This window comes from Coffea arabica, chromosome 10c (genome assembly GCF_036785885.1).
Source record: "Coffea arabica cultivar ET-39 chromosome 10c, Coffea Arabica ET-39 HiFi, whole genome shotgun sequence".
NCBI classification, from domain to species: Eukaryota; Viridiplantae; Streptophyta; class Magnoliopsida; order Gentianales; family Rubiaceae; genus Coffea; species Coffea arabica.
The window spans coordinates 4,098,564-4,120,039 of NC_092329.1; the positions used below are offsets into that span (position 1 = coordinate 4,098,564).

At 35.9% G+C, this 21,476-nt stretch overlaps 2 protein-coding genes across 3 annotated transcripts; one reads left to right on the forward strand and one right to left on the reverse strand.

Annotated features, from left to right (window-relative positions):
• Positions 1 to 11,226: 11,226 nt before the first annotated feature.
• On the forward strand, positions 11,227 to 12,549 carry LOC113710920 (probable calcium-binding protein CML41). Its single transcript, XM_027233995.2, has one exon. It carries the CDS (start codon positions 11,469 to 11,471, stop codon positions 12,042 to 12,044), a length of 576 nt encoding a protein of 191 aa, XP_027089796.1. The 5' UTR covers positions 11,227 to 11,468; the 3' UTR covers positions 12,045 to 12,549.
• Positions 12,550 to 12,773: 224 nt separating this feature from the next.
• LOC113712364 (protein DA1-like) lies at positions 12,774 to 21,476 on the reverse strand. Of its 2 annotated transcripts, none has more exons than XM_027235756.2 (12): positions 20,837 to 21,476; positions 19,712 to 19,897; positions 19,075 to 19,162; positions 18,328 to 18,499; positions 17,591 to 17,711; positions 16,875 to 16,958; positions 16,269 to 16,388; positions 15,927 to 16,139; positions 15,703 to 15,765; positions 15,486 to 15,604; positions 14,125 to 14,183; positions 12,774 to 13,278 (listed from the first exon to the last, which is right to left on the reverse strand). In XM_027235756.2, exons 2-12 carry the CDS (start codon positions 19,820 to 19,822, stop codon positions 12,959 to 12,961), a joined length of 1,470 nt encoding a protein of 489 aa, XP_027091557.1. In that variant the 5' UTR covers positions 19,823 to 19,897; positions 20,837 to 21,476; the 3' UTR covers positions 12,774 to 12,958. The 2 variants fall into 2 exon arrangements, with proteins under 2 accessions (XP_027091557.1, XP_027091558.1); XM_027235757.2 differs by having other exon boundaries at positions 19,712 to 19,900.

A 21,476-nucleotide genomic window follows, 5' to 3' on the forward strand; every position in this document is an offset into this window, starting at 1 on the left:
ACTTGACATTAATATTTGTTTAAAGTTATTCTATTAAAACACCAATACACATATTTATCTCAAAAGAGCAGTCAAGCTCTATTGAGTCAAATGTTACGAATATTTGACCTGATCAGACACTTAAATGAATCTTAATTATGTTTTGAGGTCATATATAAAAAAATCTAATTCAGATCGAGCCCTTGATATTATACATAAAAAGAGTTCAGACTTTTTCCATTAGTTCATTTGTAGCACAGTTTCAATTTCCTTGTCCATATTCTTCTAGACAGGGAGGTCTTCATATTAATGAATGAATGGGTAGAATAGTGGCAAAAAGATTTGGAAAAAAGTTGACGAGTGATGCCAATGCAATTCTTGAAACTTACAGGGAATGGTTTTGTAATTATGACAAATATTTGTGGAGATAAAAAAGAAACAACAAAACCGCCTGCTACGTAGTGATGTTTGGTTGATTTTTGCCTTCTTTCACCAGCCACCAATGCACACACATGGGATATTCGAAATAGACCAATTTAAGATGAGTTTTATTCCTCTTACATTCGAGAGAATCAGTATCGACAATATTATAAGAAAAACAATAAAAATCAGCAAGAGCAGGTGGTGTAGCATATTCTAGGTCATATGCTTTTCTTTTCTTTTCTTTTTTTTTCCACAAACGAAGGTCATATGCTTTTCTTTTCTTTTCTTTTTTTTTCCACAAACGAAGGTCATATGCTTTTCTAAATCGTACAAATATTGGCTGTTTTCTTCTCGGAGTCGGAGGTTGGTCGCCAGCACTAAACATAAACAATACTACTAATTTATACTCTGTCAGGTGCAACGGGTTGTTTTTGTCTGGAAACAACTCGAGCTCCATAAGACAGCTGAAAATGTAGTCAAATGACTAAATGCAAGTGGCGATACAACTTGGCAATTTTATCTCTTCAAATAATCATTGATTAATTCGATGGCTTTTGGTAATCTCTAATGGATAATGGCAAAATGAGACACGTGTGCGGCCAATTTTAGAAAATATTTGCCTTAAGAGAAGAGTAAATTCAAGAAACACCATGGCATGTTGTTTCCCAAAGGACTCGTCTTGGCTTTCCCTTCCACAATATTTATTATCTTCTGAAATGACCGCACTTTCTTTAGTCTTTAGTCTTTAGCGGGGAATGAACTGAGAGCTGTCATGGGAGTAATTAACAAAAAGGAGGGAACATATCTTTGATATAATAAAAAATTTTCATCGAATTCTCCATGAGTTGTTGAAATCATTCATGCGAGTGGGGGCAAACTAGAGGTGGCAATATGGATAAATGGTTCATAATTGGTTTTGACTTAATGGATGGTGGATGAAATTTATCCAATCCATTTAGATCCATTTAATAAATGGATCTAAATGGATGGATCTAAATGGATTATATAAAAACCAATTATCCATTTATAATCCATTTATATATTTTGGTTACTTTTTTTTTTTTTGTATTACCAAGTAACTATACCCATTCCTGATCCTACCAAGTAAGAATTTCATGAAAATACTAAAGTATTTCCATGTAACTGTCATCTTATATGATCCAAGACAGAGGACAATCAAATGAACAATATTGCTGGTTGAACGATGTACATTAGTATTTCCATGTAACTGTCATCTTATATGATCCAAGACAGAGGACAATCAAATGAACAATATTGCTGGTTGAACGATGTAATGTACAAGACTTATGCAGCAAGAGCCATTGTCCTTGAAGATTTCCATGCAAGCTCTAGCTTGAACAGCATCCAATCTCTTCCAAGAAGATCCCTCATCTTTGATATTGATCGTCTCTCCTTTAGGAGGAACAGATGAAGGAGCACCTTCATCAATGGCCTCGACTGCCTTCCTACACGAGTAAAGCACCAACAGCTCCTCTGTAGTAAGCACTGGTAATGGCATGGTACCTGCAGCGGGCAAAGGAAGCATATGAATGCAGAAGTTAAATGCTTTACAATTTATTTATGCAATTCCAACTACTTGTCATAATTCAGAAATGCATTACAGCTCAAGTACTTGATTTCAGCTGTAGTGCATATGAGCTAAATACTCCTTTAACTTGGGCATAAAAAAAAGTTCACAAAAATTAGATTTAAACACAAAAGTTTGCAAGAAATAAGAACAAACAGAAAAAGTGATTAGAGGATGCTATAAAGAAATGCTAATATGATTAAAATTTCTTGGTAGAGATATGGTCTTAACAAAAGTGCAGAGAAAGTATGCATGCTAAAAAATTACACACAACATGGCCTAGGAAGCATATGATGCTGCCACTGAGAAGTTTGTAGTGCTATAGATCATAACCTTCCCAAAACACAGCTCCTCTTTTAGTCCAGCAAGGGCAGTGAATACTAGTCCCTAAGGAGTGAAAGAAGACACGAACAAAGGGCCCATCAAGAAGCTGCAAAACTAGAAACCATACCAAATAAGCAACAGCTAGGAGTCTACAATCCCATCCAATCATCCATGAAGGCACTCTAATAAAATACTTAATTGCTTCATAAATCAGTAACCATATTACCTTTGAGCAATCCAATAAGTCACATGACTAGATTTCCTCTTCGTAAACCTCCCTATTGGAGCCAAGAAGTTTTGTAACTAATGGAGCAAAATCTGTAATTAATGCAGCTTCTTCCTCGGCATTTTCTTGTGAAACTATATTAATATCATAAAACAGCAAATACGTCATTTCTAAATAAAGAAAAATAATAATTTAACTACCGTAAATATTATGTGCAGTAAAAGAAATTTTTAACAAAATAAAGAATATATAAAATACTTACATTTTTCACCATATAACCAATCTTTAGTGCATATTAAAGCTTCTACATTCTCTGGCAAGATGGTACTACGATATTTGTTGATAATCCGACCGCCAACGCTGAAAGCGGACTCTGAAGCCACTGTAGTAATAGGAATACTCAAAATGTCTTGTGCCATCAATGAAATCGCTGGATATCGATTTCTATTTTCTTTCCAAAATTGAAGAACATCCAAATCTTCTTTTGCTGGAAGCCTATTCTCATTTAAATACAAATCCAACTGTGATGTATTCCTGTTCAAATTATAGTGTTCACTTTCATACATGGTAAACTCATCTATTTCATCAGCAAGATTAGAAGAAACTCCCTCACTAAAAGATGCTACTTGTGATGAATCTGCCATAACGGAGGGATATAATTGCATATAATCATCAAACATGAAATGCAGTTTCTCACGAATCTCCCTCACACGTGTAGAAAAAGTTCTCGGGTATATCTTTGTCAAACAAAACTCTACCCATTGCAACTTAAAACGTGGATCCAATATCACAGCAAAACTCAAAACAAAACTGTAACACTCCCAATATTTGTTAAATTTATCATGCATTTTCATAGCCATTTGCACAAAATCATCATCTTGACTATGCATTTCTTCACAAATCAACTGCTGAATTTTCCAAACCCCATGAAAATATAAATTAGCAGTAGGATAATGAGATCCAGAAAACAATGTAGTGATATCATAAAACGGTTTTAAAAACAGAGATATGCGATGAACCTTTTTCCACTCTTCATCTGTTGGAAACCATTTATAATTTGGATCAACTAACTGCAATTCTTGAAATGTTCCTCGATGCTCCAAAGCAGATTCACACATAAGATATGTTGAATTCCATCTTATTGAAATATCTTGTCGAACTTTCTTTTTGCAATTGATAGAGACTCTAGCAATGCATTCAGCAAATTTGACTTTTCTTGCTTCACTTGACCGAACATACTTGACAGATTCCCGTATTTTTGAAAGAGGTTGCTCAACTATTTCTAAACCTGCTTTTACTATCAAGTTTAGAATGTGTGCTCCACAACGTACATGAAAGAATTCTCCATCACACACCAACGGACCAGCAATCTTCAAATGACGCTTCAAAACATTCACCAAAACATCATTGTAGGCTGCATTATCCATAGTCAATGAGAAAATTTTCTTTTCAATTCCCCATTCTCTAATTAAATCCATTACCCCTGTTGCCAAAGAGACACCATTATGTGGTGGAGGAATATGACGGAAATTCAATATCCGTTTTTGGAGCACCCAATTTTCATCAATATAATGAGCCGTAAGTGCCAAGTAACCATCTGTAGTGGATGAACTCCATAGATCGAATGTCAAACATATTCTACTCTTCACATTCTCTAAGGCATGTTTAAGAGTTTCTTTTTCTCTCGAGTACATTCTCACAACATCTGCTTTGATTGTGTTTCTTGATACAGGTTTTGACTCTTCACATAAGAAGTTATGCAGATCTTGAATGCCCTCATGTTCCACAAATTCAAAAGGGTAATTATGTTTTATAATAGCAACTGCAATTTTTTCACGATACATATGTTGATCCAAAGGAGCCCCAAAGCTTGTATTCTTCAACTCTCTCCACTTGCAAGATTCAAAATGCTTGAGCATATTAGATGTTCCAGAATTACCTTTTAATAAATATGTTTGTGCACACCATTTACACTTAATTTTTTTCCTTCCATCAGCAGTCACTGCTACAGTATCAAAACCATCCCAAGCAATTGATGTTTGCCTCCTAATTCGCTTGGCTGAACTTTCTCCGGTAGCCTCTCCACTTTCAGGTATAGAATCTGTTGATGAAACTCGCTCAACATTGTGCTCTTCTTCTCCTTCCATTTGAACAAGTACCTAATATTCATTGCACCAAAGAATAGAAAAAAAATTCAGATCTTATTAAGTGCAAAATGACAGCAAAAAAATACTAGTTAGAGGAAAGGATTAAGATAACATTAAACATTTAGAAGTCCAGAAATCCCAAGCTTGCAATTTATCATGCATTACTTACTCTAAAAACTAAATTTTGATCAGTTTGCCAGATTTCGATGCATGCAATCATATGTCATGTCTTCTAATTAATGTTAGACATAACAACTCTAACTAAATTTCCTAATGTCCTCATCACAGTAATGAATTCAACTAGGAATAAGGACCTGGGAATTAGTTGTCTGCTATAACATGAATCATTCTAGAGAAAAATATTGTACAGAATCTCATTCCAGGTATCAGTGACTCCAGGGAAGCTCTCGTTGAAGTATCCATTTTATCTTGTAGTGCCAATTGACAAGTCCCTTCCCAACTTAGTTGGGATTTCTGAACCACAAATTCTGTGGTGCCAGGCTTGCACTCTAATCCTCCACAAGGAATCGTTGGGAAAAAGTAATGGGTTTGCTTCAAAGCCAATCGAATCTCACTTGTTTCAGCATTACAACCAAAAGACTTACAACTCCTAGTCGTCACAGCAGCTAGCCACATGCAAATGAAATGCGATAACCCCAATAATTCAAGTTAATTAGCCAGCCCAAAAGCTTTGATTTAACAAATATTGATTGGAAACTCAACAACCTAGAACCAGAAACAGAGACAGACCCGTTCCCTCCTAATTATCAAACAATTTAAGCGCAAACGGAAAACAAAGACGAAGATATCAGCAAGAAAAGGATGAAGATTTACCTCCGATCACTTGCCCGCAAAATTCATCCTCACTCGATCTGGGATCCTGGGTTGGGTAAAATTTTAGGAGGATTCAGACAGAGAGGATGGATTTAGTTAAGTAGTGATTAGAACAGAGGGGAATGGGAGGCGATGGCCGTGAAGGAGGGAACGAAACCGGTGAAAACGAGGGAGCACGGGGACGGCATTTTCACATCCCAACGTTCTATTTTAGAATAGCTCATTTTTTAGTCATTTGCTGTCCGTTTCTTTTATTTGGTTTTCAAGTAAATGGATATATGTGGTTTTTGTGGATAATCCATATAAATCCATTTAATTTAATGGTTTTACTTTGATAAACCATTTAAAACCAATATTATAAATGGATAATCCAAATCCATTTAATTATGGTTTATATGGATGGATAAATGGATTTCAATCCAAATTGCCACCTCTAGGGCAAACCGTATCCTCCCAAAGAGGTGTCCACATTATAACGACATTCTAATGATAATCTTCCAGTTTCTTTTTTTTTATTCATGGACAGGGAACATAAGAAGCTTTATCAGACCTTTAATTTCCAATTTTTTTCTCTTTTTTATTTTTAAAAAAAAAGTTTTCGGAGCCGGCCAATCAAAGTATTTAAGAAAATCGTTCGATCAGGGGATTGTTCTCTGATTAATTGTTTTAATTGATTATAGATTTTGATTTTGAGTGATTAATTTTTTTTTAATGTTCTTGGTTGCTTTTACAGTATCATTATATAGATATGTTAAAATTTAAAAGTGCTAAGTATGCAGGAGATTGACGTTGAAACCCGGATGTCTTTGTCAAATATCGCCATTAAGCAGCGGATAATGACAAAAAGAGACGTGAAGAACGCCATCGATGCGCAGCATCTATCCTGCAAACCAACCAGGATTGTCGGTATGTGCAGCACCCCACAAAGATTACTTACAGCTATGCCGTCCGATATTTGATATTTCTGTTAATCTAACGGTGCAGAAGAAATCCAACTTTGGGAAACGAGTATTGATATTAACCATAACATACTTTATCATGGACTACTTCACAGGAAATGGATATTCAACGAAAAGACCCTTTGCTCGACTTTGCTTGACCTTATCATCTACTTTAGCCAATTTAAAAGATGGCAAAAGTTTTAAGGTTCAACGTTCGTTTCATTTCCGAGTAGAAGGCCCCCGCACTCTCCAAGAAGTTCATTTTAATACTGGGAAAATTGTCCGAAGCTTTCATTACATTTCGTCCAATATATTTGTCCGTCCTTTACTTTAAAATATTAAGTTTACATCCTTTGTAAATTTAAATTAACAAAATTTGATCGCAACTTAAATTTTTGATCACTTTTTAGTTTGAAATTACTACGTGACCGATATGTTGTCCATTTTTATATATATAAAAAAGTCAAATCTCAATTTTTACTGTAAAATGAATATGGATTGGATTGGATCCCACTTTTTTGAGGGAAAAAAATATGTTTTGAGTCAGAACCTACTTTTTCTAAAACAAAAATGAATATGAACCGAGTAATTTGTTTAACTACGAATATGACCTAACATGTTTGCCCCTAAAAAAATGGCCCTATGTGGGTCACATAATGGATTCAGACTAAAAAGTAGTACAAAAAAAAAACTTAGGTTGAAACCAAAGTTTACTAATTTAAATTTTGTAAGAGACGTAAAATAAAAATTTTGACTAAATATGAGGGAGGTTTTGACCAAATTTTCCTTTAGTATTTGTTAAACTTAAGTAAGCTTGAACTATTTATTTTTATTATATATGTACATGCTCTTGAATTCAGCTTCCAAACAAATATGTCCTGTATCTACACTTGCAAATTACATACATACAAACATATCTATCTATGATCCTACCTCTGAAAAAGAAGTTTTTTTTTCAAGGGACTAACAGACATATTATACACGATTAGTTACAAAAACCTGACCAGGTTCAATGTATGATGCTTAGTTTATATTGCATGAAAAAGGAAAGAACATAATGAAGAGATAAAAGGGAAAAAAAAAAACTCAAAGAAAACTCTCGCTTGGCACCTTATGTAACTAACTGCGTCCAGATACAATGTATCAATTGGGAGCCAGCACTATGGCAGCTGCCGTCGGGACTAAACTATGAATTCGGGAGTGACTCATCACGGGTCGTCGGATCCATATAGGATTTTACGTCCTCCATTTATCAAATTTCCAATGCATGGCTAAATCTATTACGAAAAACATATTCATCAATAAAATGAAACAAAATTCCACGCATTCCAGTAGCCAAACAATTGAAAGTGTTCATAAATAAACCTTCGGTGCACTTGAGCATGCATGCATGAATTCTTGCAGTCTTACAACATTTACGATTAAATATTCATCAATTTACTTGATGAGGCCTAAGTTATAACCCCACCCAGTCTTGCCTTTTGTGTAGAAGTTACATAGCTTTTCTTACCGAAAACTTTTTACTTGCTATCAACTCATTCCAACCAGATAAATTAGCATCCCAAGTACTAAAATGGTCGAGGATGAAGCAACGAAGTCTATTATAAGATGCATGTGTTAATGCTGATTGCAGCACTCCCCATCCTGCAGGTATCACATGTACCCAACTTTTTACCAATCTTCCCACGACAATCGACGTACATATTTGAGTTGCGTGAATGGTTACGATGACACACGTAATGCACGGACGCCATTTGTATAGTAGCAATCAAGGAGACGAATTGATAACATGACTAGTCACTATGATCTGCCTGTCAAAATGAGATTTTTTATGAATTTTTTGCTATATTTTTTAATTTTTTATTATATATTGCTTTTTTGAAGTTACTGTATTTATATTTTACTTAATTAATAGTTATTGGATCTTAAGGAAACAAAAAGAACTTAAACGTGATGTTTATGTAGGAGAAATAACAATATAATAAAAAATGGGACAGAGAGTGATACAGGATGTGGGACAGAAGATCTGTTGCGTGTCACAACCCTCCTTTTTTTTTTCTTTTTTGTTTGATATTATCCCTCCCACATTCTTAACTTGTTCGTTCGAATACATTTAGTGATTTAGATGTTAGGTGCGTAGCAGCAGTTTTATGGACGGTAGTGAAGGAAAAGGTTGCTATCCAAAGATCAACCGGCTGGTTGAGGATAAGGCGCTCTTCAGTCAGTCTTAATTTTGTGCGTGCAAGCGGGCAAATTAATGTTTGCTGGCTTTCCTGAATCATGACAGCACAAGGGGCCTGGGGATTAATTAATTTGCTTTTAGAACCGGAGTTGCGGAATTTTGAAGCTCATCGGCGTATGTCACCATCGTTCATTGGCAGTTCAAGTCGACACAAGTTCTGGGTTCTGCGGAGAGACAGGTGTTGGCTTAAGCTATAGGATGGATGGATTTACATGCACGAGTCACCAGGATTGATATGAGCCGTAGTTCTTTAATGCTTCCGTGATTGTTCTTTGATCTTTTGTTCTGCATTTGGGATGGGAGGTATACCTCTCCTGAAACATCCGTTTGTCGCGTAAAGGTTATTTAATGCGTTTTACATTTTCGTGTGATTGACAGGTTATTGCATGAGTCGAAATTCATCCGGTGCGCACTCTCGCGTAACGACATTGGCTTCCTTTGTCAACAAAATAATTCCAGACCCTTTCCATGCAAAATTCCTAATATAAAATCTTACCGTTTTGCACATCGATGCTTGGAATTAAAATATGTTGCTGGTACTAACAAGGGTTTCTCCCTTCCAATCGTGGGAATTATTTATGTTAGCGAATTAATAGTACTCTACCACAGATTATACCTTTGAGACATGGATTCATGAGCCAATCACTACTACATTAAAACTGCCATTGCCCATATCTTAGCTGGAATGGTGAAGGGCACTTTTTTGGTTGAAGGAAAAGGGGGGAAAAAAAAAAGGAAGGAAAGAAAGGGTGAAGGGCGCTTCTTAAAGCCAACGAACAAAGACTATATACACTTGTAATATGATCAATAGCTGGAACAAGCCATCATAACCTGAACGTATTCTAAATTATATGAACACTCGGAAACTGACCCTTTAAGTTCCCATACATAATTAGATAGTAAAAGAAATAAAACAACATGCAGTATAAATTGAGAACTATATAGTTACAGAATCATTGCATCAAGTTCACTGGGAATGCTTGTTCACGTCGTACAAGGGGATTACTCTATATTTGTTTTCTTGATATAGTGGTGAAAATTTTTCCCAAAACAAGCAACATGGGCCGTTTACCCATGACCCAATCTCCAGTCCAAAACACTAAACTTGTCATAGTTGTCATTTCGACAGGGTACCCATTTATAACTGGCTGATTACTTTCAAAAATTTTAGAAGATGGGCACGGTCTATTTTGCAGACTAACATACGTGCGGACTTATTTGTCTGCAGCCCAAAAAGGCATGGTTTATGTGCAGACTTGCATAGACAGTTAAGTAAATATTGTCGATGCTTGTTCATTTTTTTCTATTGTTTGTGTGGGATGTGATTTTTTTTTTTTTTAAGATTTGGGATTTCTTATATCTATCTCGTCAGTTGTCACGACAATATCAGAACTTGAAATAGTTAATTAGCAGATGTGGTGTTGGCAATTGAACATGTATAGATGTTCTCGGTGTTTTATCTTTGAATATGTTTAGAGTTTCACGGCGAAATCTTTCTTTTTATCAAATTTTCAAATCTATAGTATTTGTTCTTTGAGATTTATTATGCATGCATATGTCTGATGTAATTTCTACCATTAATACAAATTTAATAACATTTTGATGTTTTATCCAAAAAAAATTTAAAAAAAAGTATGAGAAAAGCTCATAGTTAGTTGGGTATCGAAAGGTACTAGAAACTTTTTTAAACTCCCAATGGAAATATTTTGCAACCATAATTATATAAACCAAATGAAACTAATGCAGATAGTACGGCAGCCTCCTGCATCCTTGTCTTTCACATACAGCGTGACATAGATAGAAGACAATTCTGATAAATTTCTCTGCTACTAATTATGCTCCTCATGCATGCGATTACGATGAACAGTTATAATATATGTAGAGATCGAGACTGAAGTTACAGCTATTAGTGATTTCTCCAATTATTTGTGTTTAAAACGTCATCTATAGAAAAATTTATTCTGCAAAGTGCGTTGTTAGGCAGGTCAAAACGTTAACCAACTTTACGGAACCTATTGCAAAAGCTTCTATACTCTATAGTGTTTGCCTAACACTGCCTATGTAGCAAGATAGTGCAGGTACACTTAATTATTCTTGCCATGTTCAATTCGGCAGGTTTGGTTTGTGCCTGTGCGGTTGGCCATCAATTGAGCGGTCATGCATGTAAGCATTGACGAATGAATGTGTGATACAGCCCAAATTGATTTGATGTGTTTTTAGTGGCCCAACTTGCTCAGAGGTTTCCCAAAAGAATTGTTGTTTAGTACATCATAGATTGAGACGGAATGAAGAGATTAAGGAAAAGGATAAACATCACATAATGTTAGCCGCACACCAAATTATTGCCACAATTTCAGGGGTCTTTCACGGAAGATGCAGCAAGAAGAACCTTACGAAAGTTAAAATCTTAAAAAGGGTACCAAAATTTCCAGTAACTTTCCGGGAGAAAAGTTACTAGTACTACCATTTTCAGTTTCAGGTGAAGTCAGCTCCAATTTCAATCCAAGCAACTACGAAGTTGCCATGCAATTTCATTAAAGACTGCCAGCCATTATTGTTATAGTTGTTTCTACGTTATTTCTCTGCAAGTTTCCTTCCGACCGTACCTCTCCGCTCAACTTGCTTGAATATCTCGACAAACAATTGTTGTACGAGATATTCATTCAGCATAAGTGCCTATTCATCTGTATTACACAGCGAGTACTTTTTTGCTTCAGAATCTATACACACTATCCCTCAAAAACAAAAGGTCATCCACCAAACAATGGCAACAGCTACCACCATTGCTGCCAAACCATCAAAATGGTTCGCCAACAAAACTTTAAAGCTAAGCCTCCCTCGTTTTCGTTCAAAATCTAGATCTTCGACCACTTCTTCCTCCTCCGCCAATTCTTCACCAAAAACTAGCACCAGTACCAAAGAAAATGAACTTCGACAAGTTTTTAGCTACTTTGATGATAACAAAGATGGCAAGATTTCGGTCGAGGAACTTAGAGCATATTTCTCTTCTGTCGGTGATTCAATGTCCCGTGACGAGGCTCAAAGGGTGATTCTGGAGTTCGATAAAGATGGAGACAATTTGTTAGAGTTTGGAGACTTTGTTCAATTAATTGAAATGGACAACAAGGGTGACGAGGCTAATGATTACGTTAAGAAAGCCTTCGAGATGTTTGAGGATGACAAGGGCTCGGGATGCATCACTCCTAAAGGACTGCAACTAGTTTTGAACCGTCTTGGAGATCCAAAATCCTTGGAAGAATGTGAAGCCATGATTCGAGCTTATGATCTTGATGGCAATGGAGTTCTAGATTTCAATGAATTCCATACAATGATGTCCTAGGCTCCCATGATTCCCCAACACACGCACGCACCACCCAAAAACTCCCCCCCGGGCGGGAACATGTTGAACTTTGTTTGCTGTTTTTTTTTTTTTTTAATTGTACTATAAAGCCTGTTATCGTAAGTGTTTTTACAAATTGCGTAGTTAGTAGTGTTAGAAATTCTACATATATATATTTTTTTAATTTCATTAGAATTATGCAGTATGGAGGGCAATGGGTACTATTTGATCGTGCAAATTCCCAGAGACAGTAATGGGGCCTTTAGAGGATTTTCTGCGGTACTGGGATGTAAGGCTTGTGAGTTTAGATGTTAACTTGACCCCGTGTCTCAAGGCCCAATTAAATGTCTTGGAGATGTCGTAATTCCAGCCCTCCTTAACCATTTGAAGCCCAGCGCCTTCAGGCCTAGTAGGCCCATCACATCGTTTTAAATTTCAACCCGTTTCGCAAGAGCTTGATTTGGTTCCCCCTTGACTTGATTTTACGAAAACTGATCACGAAAAGAGATTATAAAGAATAATTAAAATTAGGTAAAACTAAAAGAGTAGCTACTCTTTGATAGGTCTTAAAAGTAAAGCTACTCTTTGCTGAGTAAATTTACTCAGGAAAGATGGCTGTCTTTGCCATTGCATAAATGTTTCAATATCTGTCACAGGTGAAAGAAAAGGGCTCTTGAATTCAGCAAGGCATAAAGTTAGAAGTCAGGTTTTGAAACTGAGCAAGAGGAAGATCAAAAATGATTTCTATTAATGTCTCTGTCATCAATGTACATCAATATAGATGATATCTACAAGGTATAAGAATTTTATCCTTTCTCTGAACTACTACTATATTCAGAAAAAAAATTCCTGTAAGTGGCCAAAGTTTTGCTCTGACAAAAATCTGAACAAATCTTCTCAAGTATAGCTAATGTTCAATACGGCAAGCTGCCCGTCATTCGGACGTGGTCCAAGGTATTACCCAGGCCATATTTAAGAACCGCTAGATTAGCAGCCCTGAAACCATTTCCATAGATTGGTGATGTATCTGATTCAATCTGATGTTTGAAAAATTCACCAAGTTTCCTCTCAAATGGGGACCTCGTCCCTTGCTTTGAAGATGCAGAAGCAGAAGACGATGAGGTTGAGGCAACATTATTGATCCTGGCTATGTGAATAAGCTGAGATTCTAACCACATGCGAGCTAGAACCTGACAGATACCTTCTTCAATGTCCTGACTGAGAGTTCGGTAACCTATCAAACAAAGCTCAGACATATTAGTGTCCTCTTTACTTCAAAAATCTGGCATGTTTGTGGCAATTGCCGGAATTAAAGAGGTCTTAATTCCAAAATCTGGCATTTGGGTGTCATTGCCAGATATTAAGCATCCCTACTCTCAATCACCATCTTTTAGTGCTTTGCTTCTAAAACATTTGCAGAACACACCTCCAACAAAATTGCACTTTTAATAGAGACAAGTGCACATGTACAACATATTTCTCTTTAAAATAGCCAGAGACAAAACTTATAACATGTTTAAAGATAATCATAAACAAATTTGAACAAATTTGATTCGTTATTCCTTTTCCAAGAAATGTTATAATAGTCTCGTAAAAAAGACACACAGTCATAGATCCTGTGTTTCTTGTCAAACAAAACCACCTCATAAAGGAAATAGAATTAATCACTTAAATTCAAATGAACTACTAGTGCATTTTTATGTAGAAATTAAAAAAAAAAAATTCTCAAAGAATATTAGCAATCCAATGAAATAGCACCATCTAGTAGTAAAGCTATTGGAAAATGGAAAAACAATGACCATAACAACAAAGCAATATATCACAAATCCCCAAAAAGCTGATAGTTGATGAAAAAGTATTTGTTCAAATCAGGAAAACATAAAATCTGAATGTCACAAAATAATTAGTCAAAAAGAATCTACTTTCTCTTATCTTCAATTTCAATTTTCTCTTGATTCCTCAAATATATTCAGAAACATGATCTGTGACATAAAAAAAAAACTGGACATGTTTATGCTGAATAGCCAAAAGTGAGACTACTATCAGTTTATTTAGCTAAAGCAGGAGAAGTTTGAAGTACCTCTTAGTCGCAACCATGCATGCATCATCTCATGAGCTAGGATTGATCCGGTCAGCAACCTGCAGGCAGCAAATTCTATTTGTATCATACACTGATATTGAAACTAACATCTGGCAGCACATACAATCAAAACAGTGAGCAACATGGAAACAGTGTCTATAGACTCAAAGAATCACCTGTCTGTTTCCAAGAAGAACAGTAATGGCCACAGGCATATTACTTACATGACAAAGCCAAAGACTTCCTAATTGTCGATGTTAACTTTACATAACGTACCTTGCCCAAATGAACTAAAGTGTAAAAGTAAATTTATTTACACACTTCGAAGGACATGAGGGATGATATATCCTTGACTCCATAATTAGTAGCAATGAAGCAATTAAGGCATATTCAATTCCATGGCCTTATGCCAAATTGCTCAAGACCTGATTATGATGTGGCTAAGAACATAAAAGCCTAATACCAGTAATCCACCCAACTATAAGGGAAAAAAAAAAATCTACCATGCCTCTCACATAAGTTCAATTCCCCCTCGCAAAGTGCTTTCCACTCACTATTGCAGCTTCCACATGCATAATTAGAGTAAACATGCTGACCATGTTAAGGCCGTCATAGTGCAACATGTCAATGCAATTCGAATGCACTTTAGAAGACTCTCAAGATTACAAGATCTAGGACGCATGCACTAACGTAATGCAAGGAAAAAGGAAAATCTCTTTATGTAGACGAGGGATTGCAGCAAATCTGTAAAGTTTATGCTTCAGTCATGTGGCACCTGAAATTAGTTTTCTATTGGCCTGTTGAACTTCTTTTCACTTGATCTCTGCCCAAATTGAACGTCTTATAGTCTCAGTTGAGCATTAAGATTTAGAAGGATATTTTGTGATTTTGGTCCCTTCATTTTTGAACCATTCCTAAACTCTCGATGTCTCGCTTTTTAACATATTCATCATTTCTTACTTCCTGTGGGCGTTTGCCCAACCTCCAAGTTTGAATTTCAACAATTAGTACCTTCAAAAATTTTATCTCTGGTGCAATTCATATGAATGGAAGGGGCCAATTATGTCCAAATTGAGAATGGGTCCAAGAGATAGCAAAAATAGAGAAACTTAGAATGTGTCTAAGCCAATCAAGAGAATATCTAATACTAAACTTCATCCATCTACGACACTTCCAGAAATCATGCTGTTTTCATCTTTCTCAAGCAACTTAATTTTATGAGCAGCATGGAAAAAATTTTCTCATACACCTTGTGTGACCTGCCAAACCCCAACCCAGTATAAGAAATGAAAGAAATCTAAGAGGTGGAGAGTCTAACATAAAACTTATCCTCAAGTCTCACCAAAGAGGTGGAATATTACCTCGGAAGACCATATAAGATGAGAATTGCCGTTACTTCACAACGACGAATCAGCTTAAATGGCTCTGTTCTCATGTCCATTACTCGATTTCCATCTCCTATCCTCGGTCGCCTCGAAATCTTGTAATTCCAGAGAGACATTTAGCTAATCATTTACTTGGATAACAAAATGCATGTGTGTATCCATAATCCCGGAAAAATAAAAAACAAATTCTTACTGTGCTGACTGTTTGCTCCTCAGAAAGACAGAGCCCTCTTGTCTCAGGCATGTGATGATGCCCCTGGTTTAAATGAAATAACTTAGATATAGTTAGTACTTAATCTCTTAGATATAGTTCGTACTTAATCTCTTCCAGCATATATCACAAAGAATCAAGACAAGCAAAATAAAGGAAAGGAATCTTCCTTATTTCTTGGTTCAACCCCAAAAAATATTTCTTACATATTTCTCTCCATCCCTGGCTTCATTCAGTGCTTGTCTCTCAACTAAAAGTAATGGTACTTGCTGCTCCACTTTCATATTTAATCCCTCGTAAAACTCTTGTATATCAAGATAAAGCTGTTGACACTTATTGGTGTCCATTATTGCAGAGTCCAGGCACTCCAGGCAAAGCTTACGACCATCATCAAGGGCAACGTATCTTGTATCCCGGGGCTGCTTGCAGCAATCAAGAGGTATTTTACTCATCAATTATGCACATACAAGACTAGTTTGTTTACATCTTTATTGCATACAGAGAGAGAGGAAACTGGAACATTTTAGGAAAGGCTGTATCAGACTAACCTCCATTCGCTCACAGCTGCAACAGCGAGGAGTGCCATCATGCTCATGAAAAGGGCAGTATTTCTGGGACCAGAAAGGGTGTGCCCGATATTCAATAAGGCCAGCTGCATTTGTTGGAATCTGAAGATGCCCAAAAAATAAATAAATAAAACTTATTTTGAAGAATAATTAAAATTTGAAGTAAAAAATCAAAAGCAACTGCTCTACAGCAGCTTAATATTCTCAAACTTACATTTCAAATAAAAAGAAAATTTTAAAAACTTATCAATTACTAACTACAAAAAATCTGCACCATTCCTAAGCGCTCCCTAACATGTGAATAAGTATTTCTCTGCAAAAACATAATTCAATTCTTAGAAAGCCAAGAAAATTTTTCCACTTTGGCGATCCACTTGCAAAGTGGCTTGGACATATTTTTGCTTCTTACTCTCAAAAACTAAAAGCAACAGCGCAGAGTACGTGCTGGAAAACAGTAGTTGGTAGAGTACAATATCAGTACTTGTGCAGCTGTATGAGTTGAATTAAGCAAGTCTTTACAAGAGCCCAAAGAAAAAAATTTACAAGAGTCACTTGGCCGAACATTTTTATGATAGAAGAATTACTTACAAAGTGTTTGCAAACATCACATTTTGGGTGATAATGCTCCTTGTAGCAAGCTTTGTGATAAGGGTATCTGTCATACGTTGAAAACTAGATAGAATAGAAGCATACATTAAAGGACCGTTAGAAAAAACTTTTCAGACACAGTAAGGAAAGTCAAGAATGAATAGCTAGGTTTCATAACATAAGATACACATATTGCCCCAGAAGACAGAATGCCAAAAAATTGCCAAAGTTTACAAGAAAAACTTCAACAGATCATGCGCTGACATTATATCTTATTCAGCTGCTACCAATGAATAATGGCCATGAATAAAAACGTTTATATGATAATTTAAGCATTTTTCGCAAATGAAATACAGTAGAGACATACAAGTCAAGATTTTTGCATTTCAATCTGGGAAGTTATTTTGAAATATTGACAATCAAAAAAAGGATACACTAGTGATCTTTTTCCGCTTCTTTTCAAACAAAATGTTTTCACATTTAAAATTGTCCCATTGAAAAAAGAAATGACATGCACTACACGAACTATCACAGAGGATGAAAGATACAAGAAACTCCCAAACATCTTTCACAAAATCAAGCAAAAAATATATAAAAAAAAAACTCTAATCTTTGCTTTCCTCATTGGGGGATTAAGTAAAGCAGAGTAATGTAAGATAAGAGTCAGCTAAAACCTTGCAGGCATGGTACAACTTATTTGGAATATTTTTTTTTACCTCATAATCAGCTATTGGATGGTTACAGGCATGGCAACGGAAACATTCTGGATGCCACACTGCACCCATGCAATTCAAAAGTCGTCCATGCCCAATCTCAGTATTACAGCCAGCGCATATCCTGCCACAACAGAAGTAGATAAGAGAACCAACCACACTGCAATGGTAGTAGCTCAAAAACATGCAGATTCCCAAAAGCTTAATGGCACAAAAGTTTGACAGTTCATAGGAGAACAAACATGTTCTACCTTGTCATATGTAAAGGTGGTTCCCAAGAGGTTTGACCAATCCTATCTTTGCTTGTCAAAGAGAAGCATATCTTACACAGTTATTTTTAACACTAAAATTTTCCAAAAGCTTTTCCTCTTTCGCGAAAAGCTACAAGTTTACATTCTAAGGAAGTGAAGGATGACTTGTCAACCAAAAAAGACCTCAAAAAGAGTTGAAAGAACAGTACATGGAACTGAAAACCATAGACTTGGTTCAAGGATAGGAGAAAAACATGAATTGTTTCTAAACTCTTATCCAATGAATTTGAGACTGAATGCCAACTAAAGAGAACATGAAGCCAGTTGTACGTGTTAATTAAGAAAACACAGACTGAGAACAACTAAACAGGGCAGAAAACTCATCAGATACTGTATCTGGAACACAAACTTCCATGTTTTAAGTGATAGAAAAAACTGCCCACTGAAAGTAAGAGAGCTAATTTAGCAAGCTCAAAAGTTTTCACATACCTGAACCCTGTTGAGTAGTGGTAAGGAATAGGTTGATAAAAATTTCCTGTCCCATGTCCATTTTCAAATGGAACGCTACCTCTATTTCCATATTGAGGTGGAGATTCACAAGTCAAGCTCTCCTGAAGAGCTCTGGCAAGTTCTTCATCTTCTTTCAGTTGAGCCTCACTATCTAATCAAAATTGAGCAATTTGTTAAGTTCGAAAATTGTATATCGAAGAGTTTGTTTTATTCTACCATTTAAGGCTCTCACACATACATGAATGTTTATCTTACAGAGTGGCAATAATGCAATTCTCCATGACATAACAGAGACCTATTTATCTCAATTCATCATTCTAAAAGGTTATCAGCAACCAAGATGGTACTATTTGAAAGGGAAAAACAAAGAAAAATCAAGGTAAAGTTTGAAAAGTTAAAAAGAGGAAAGCTAAAATAAGAAAATCAATCAACATCAGACAGGATAAAATGGTATATTCCAAGTAGAAGACGAATTACATCGTTTGACATTCACTGATGACTTTGGTTATAGCTTTGTACAAATAAATACCAGCATACAGATGTTATAAACTAATTAAACATGTAGAACCATCGACCATGTGCGCTGGCAACTTAATCTGCTGCACTAAAACTACTTTTATTACCATTGCTTATATGTGTTTTCAAGTAGTGCACATTAGCTAAGATCTTTGAAATAAAGTATGGCCCAAACAACATTGACAAGAAAATGATATGCAAGTTACTCACCAACCACATGTTTCCCTTTCTCATCCTCTTCTGCAAGGGATAATGCAATAGCTCTGTCTATATCTTCTGCCTCGGACAATGTATCCTGCTGCAAGGCTTTCCAAACAAATTAAGCTTTGAATGAAGCAGAGGCAGTACTCAGGGAAGAACACGATTAGTAGTAAGAAACTACAACCAATAATTTGAAAGCAAGCTAATCTCTCCTCAACTATAAAACCACTTCAGGGAACCACAAACCAATCTTTGCAACAGAGAGATTAATTGACTAAAATAAGCTCAACACCATATGGAAAGTCCCAGAGGAACTCCGGAGTCCACCAGAATCCAGGGGTACAAATGAATCACAAGTAGTACATACATACTAGAGAAGTTCGTGTAACTTTTCTGACAGAATGCCACACCAAACTCTTAGCATAACTCATAACATACATAGGCCAAGCTTCAGCCAACTTATTTCAAATATTCAAGCAAGCATTGAGCTATAGACAACAAGAACTATATCAGATTTCAGGGTGTATAGAAAGTTTCACTGCTGTAGTGTAGGACAAGAGGAGCGAGAAACATATAGTAGCTGTTGTCTAAAACTCATAAATGTCATAAGAAAAAGCAGAGACAGCAGCTTAGAAAAGACACTCACCAATGAAGTGGAAGGAAAATTTCCTGGAAAATCTGCTCTGTATCTGCTTCTGTATCCACCATCTGAAACATTATGATTTGATCCTTTAAAAATTTTACTGAACCAACCCATTATGTGCTTAGAGGAAGTTCCCCCAGTGGTCTTCTCCTAAAAAATTTATGACATCATGGCAAATGACACTTCTATCTGCTAAGAATTAGTGGCAGAAAAGCAATGAGACACGGATTTGTCCATGAAATGCATTAAAAACTTAACAAAATTACACACAAATTCATCACAAGAGTAATTATTAATAAACATGATAGACAGGCTCCCTCTGGAAGTTTGATCTAGGTAATATTACTGTGAAACTATAATGAGGCAATCTGCAGGTTCTAATCCACCATCAGGATGTTCTACTTTTCAGAAAAGACAGCTAATTTCTAGCACCAAAGAAAACTTTTACTAGTTCTGTTGCTGATATAAATAGCTCAAATGTGTCAGGCACCCGCCTTTGAATTTAAATCACACATCAAATCTAAAATTTAAGATCTTGCATGGCCTACAGAAAAAAAATAAAAAGTACGACCATCTCAACAGTAATCATTTAACCAACTGAAGATCATAGATCATACCCGCTTAGTATGTTTATAGGAAAAGCAAGCTAACGAAACACTGTAGTTACATGGATTTCCAGTTCCCATCCAAAAGCTTCACCTTCTCCGTGAAAAGGTGCCGCAAAATAGGTGCAAATTTATGATTAGAGTAATGCAGACTACCTTTATCACATTAAGTAACACTGCATGAAAATGCATCGCATAAAACTCATTATAAACAAGATGCAATGCATCTAAACAACCCATTATTCTGCAATTGGATGCATTACAAACTTGAAAAAAAAGGAGGCAAAATAAGAACAAGAAACGAACCAGCAAAAAACACAGACATGTCATAACTCACATAATCAAACAATGCACACTAACCAAATTGCTCAGAGACTAATGCATAAGCTAATGCCGATTATATCACAGCTAAATATATCAGAAAAAAGTTTTGATCCTATTTTGATCACAATCAGCTAATATCTGTTCAGAAACAACGACAGAAGACACAAAAAATACAGAAAATATTGGAGAAGTAACTCACCTTAAGCATACCAATAATCTGCAGAGGAACGAATGGTGGATGCAACAAGAGCCCAGATCAGATTTTTAATCCAAGAATTGCATATTCTCAATGGGAATCAGTTTCAACTTTCATATAGCTCAAAAACTGAAACTTTAGACGAATAATAATACTCCTATTTATACCCTTTGAAATCCCTTTAATTAATTGTGAGAAAAATAAAAATGGGAAACCTTTATAAGAATGGACTGTATGGAGGAGGAGGAAAATTGAGAATGTGAAAGCTCAAAACTTTAATCATACGGAACAATTCAAAGTCAAAGAAAAACAAACGTGTGGAAGTAAATTTATGTGTTGTAACGTCGCTTTTTGGCTAAACCCAAAAGGGTTTGACAAAGGAATTATCAAACCCAGTTGGGGATTTCTGTTGATCGGAAATTGAGGATCGGAATGGGATTTGATTGTTGAACTTTGGAGAGGTCTTATGTCGTCATGGTGGGGTCTCTTATGTTTCTTTTGACAAAATTTGCCCCGCAGAAAAAGTGCTGGCAGAATTGTGGGGAAATATACATCAGATGCACAAAATTGGGCAACCGATTATATAATCGAAGGTCAATTGACTTCTTGACAAAAGATTATATAATCGAAGGGAGGGACTTAA

Bases quoted from the DNA above. Each gene is read 5' to 3' on its own strand.
- LOC113712364 (XM_027235756.2), bottom strand. From the start codon at position 19,822: ATGGGTTGGTTCAGTAAAATTTTTAAAGGATCAAATCATAATGTTTCA. The intron at 17,712-18,327 runs GTATGTGAAAAC...CTGTTGTGGCAG, and splicing joins CACTACTCAACAGGGTTCAG to GATATGCGCTGGCTGTAATA. The intron at 15,766-15,926 runs GTAAGAAATATT...CATTTAAACCAG, and splicing joins CCAGGGATGGAGAGAAATAT to GGGCATCATCACATGCCTGA.
- LOC113710920 (XM_027233995.2), top strand. From the start codon at position 11,469: ATGGCAACAGCTACCACCATTGCTGCCAAACCATCAAAATGGTTCGCC.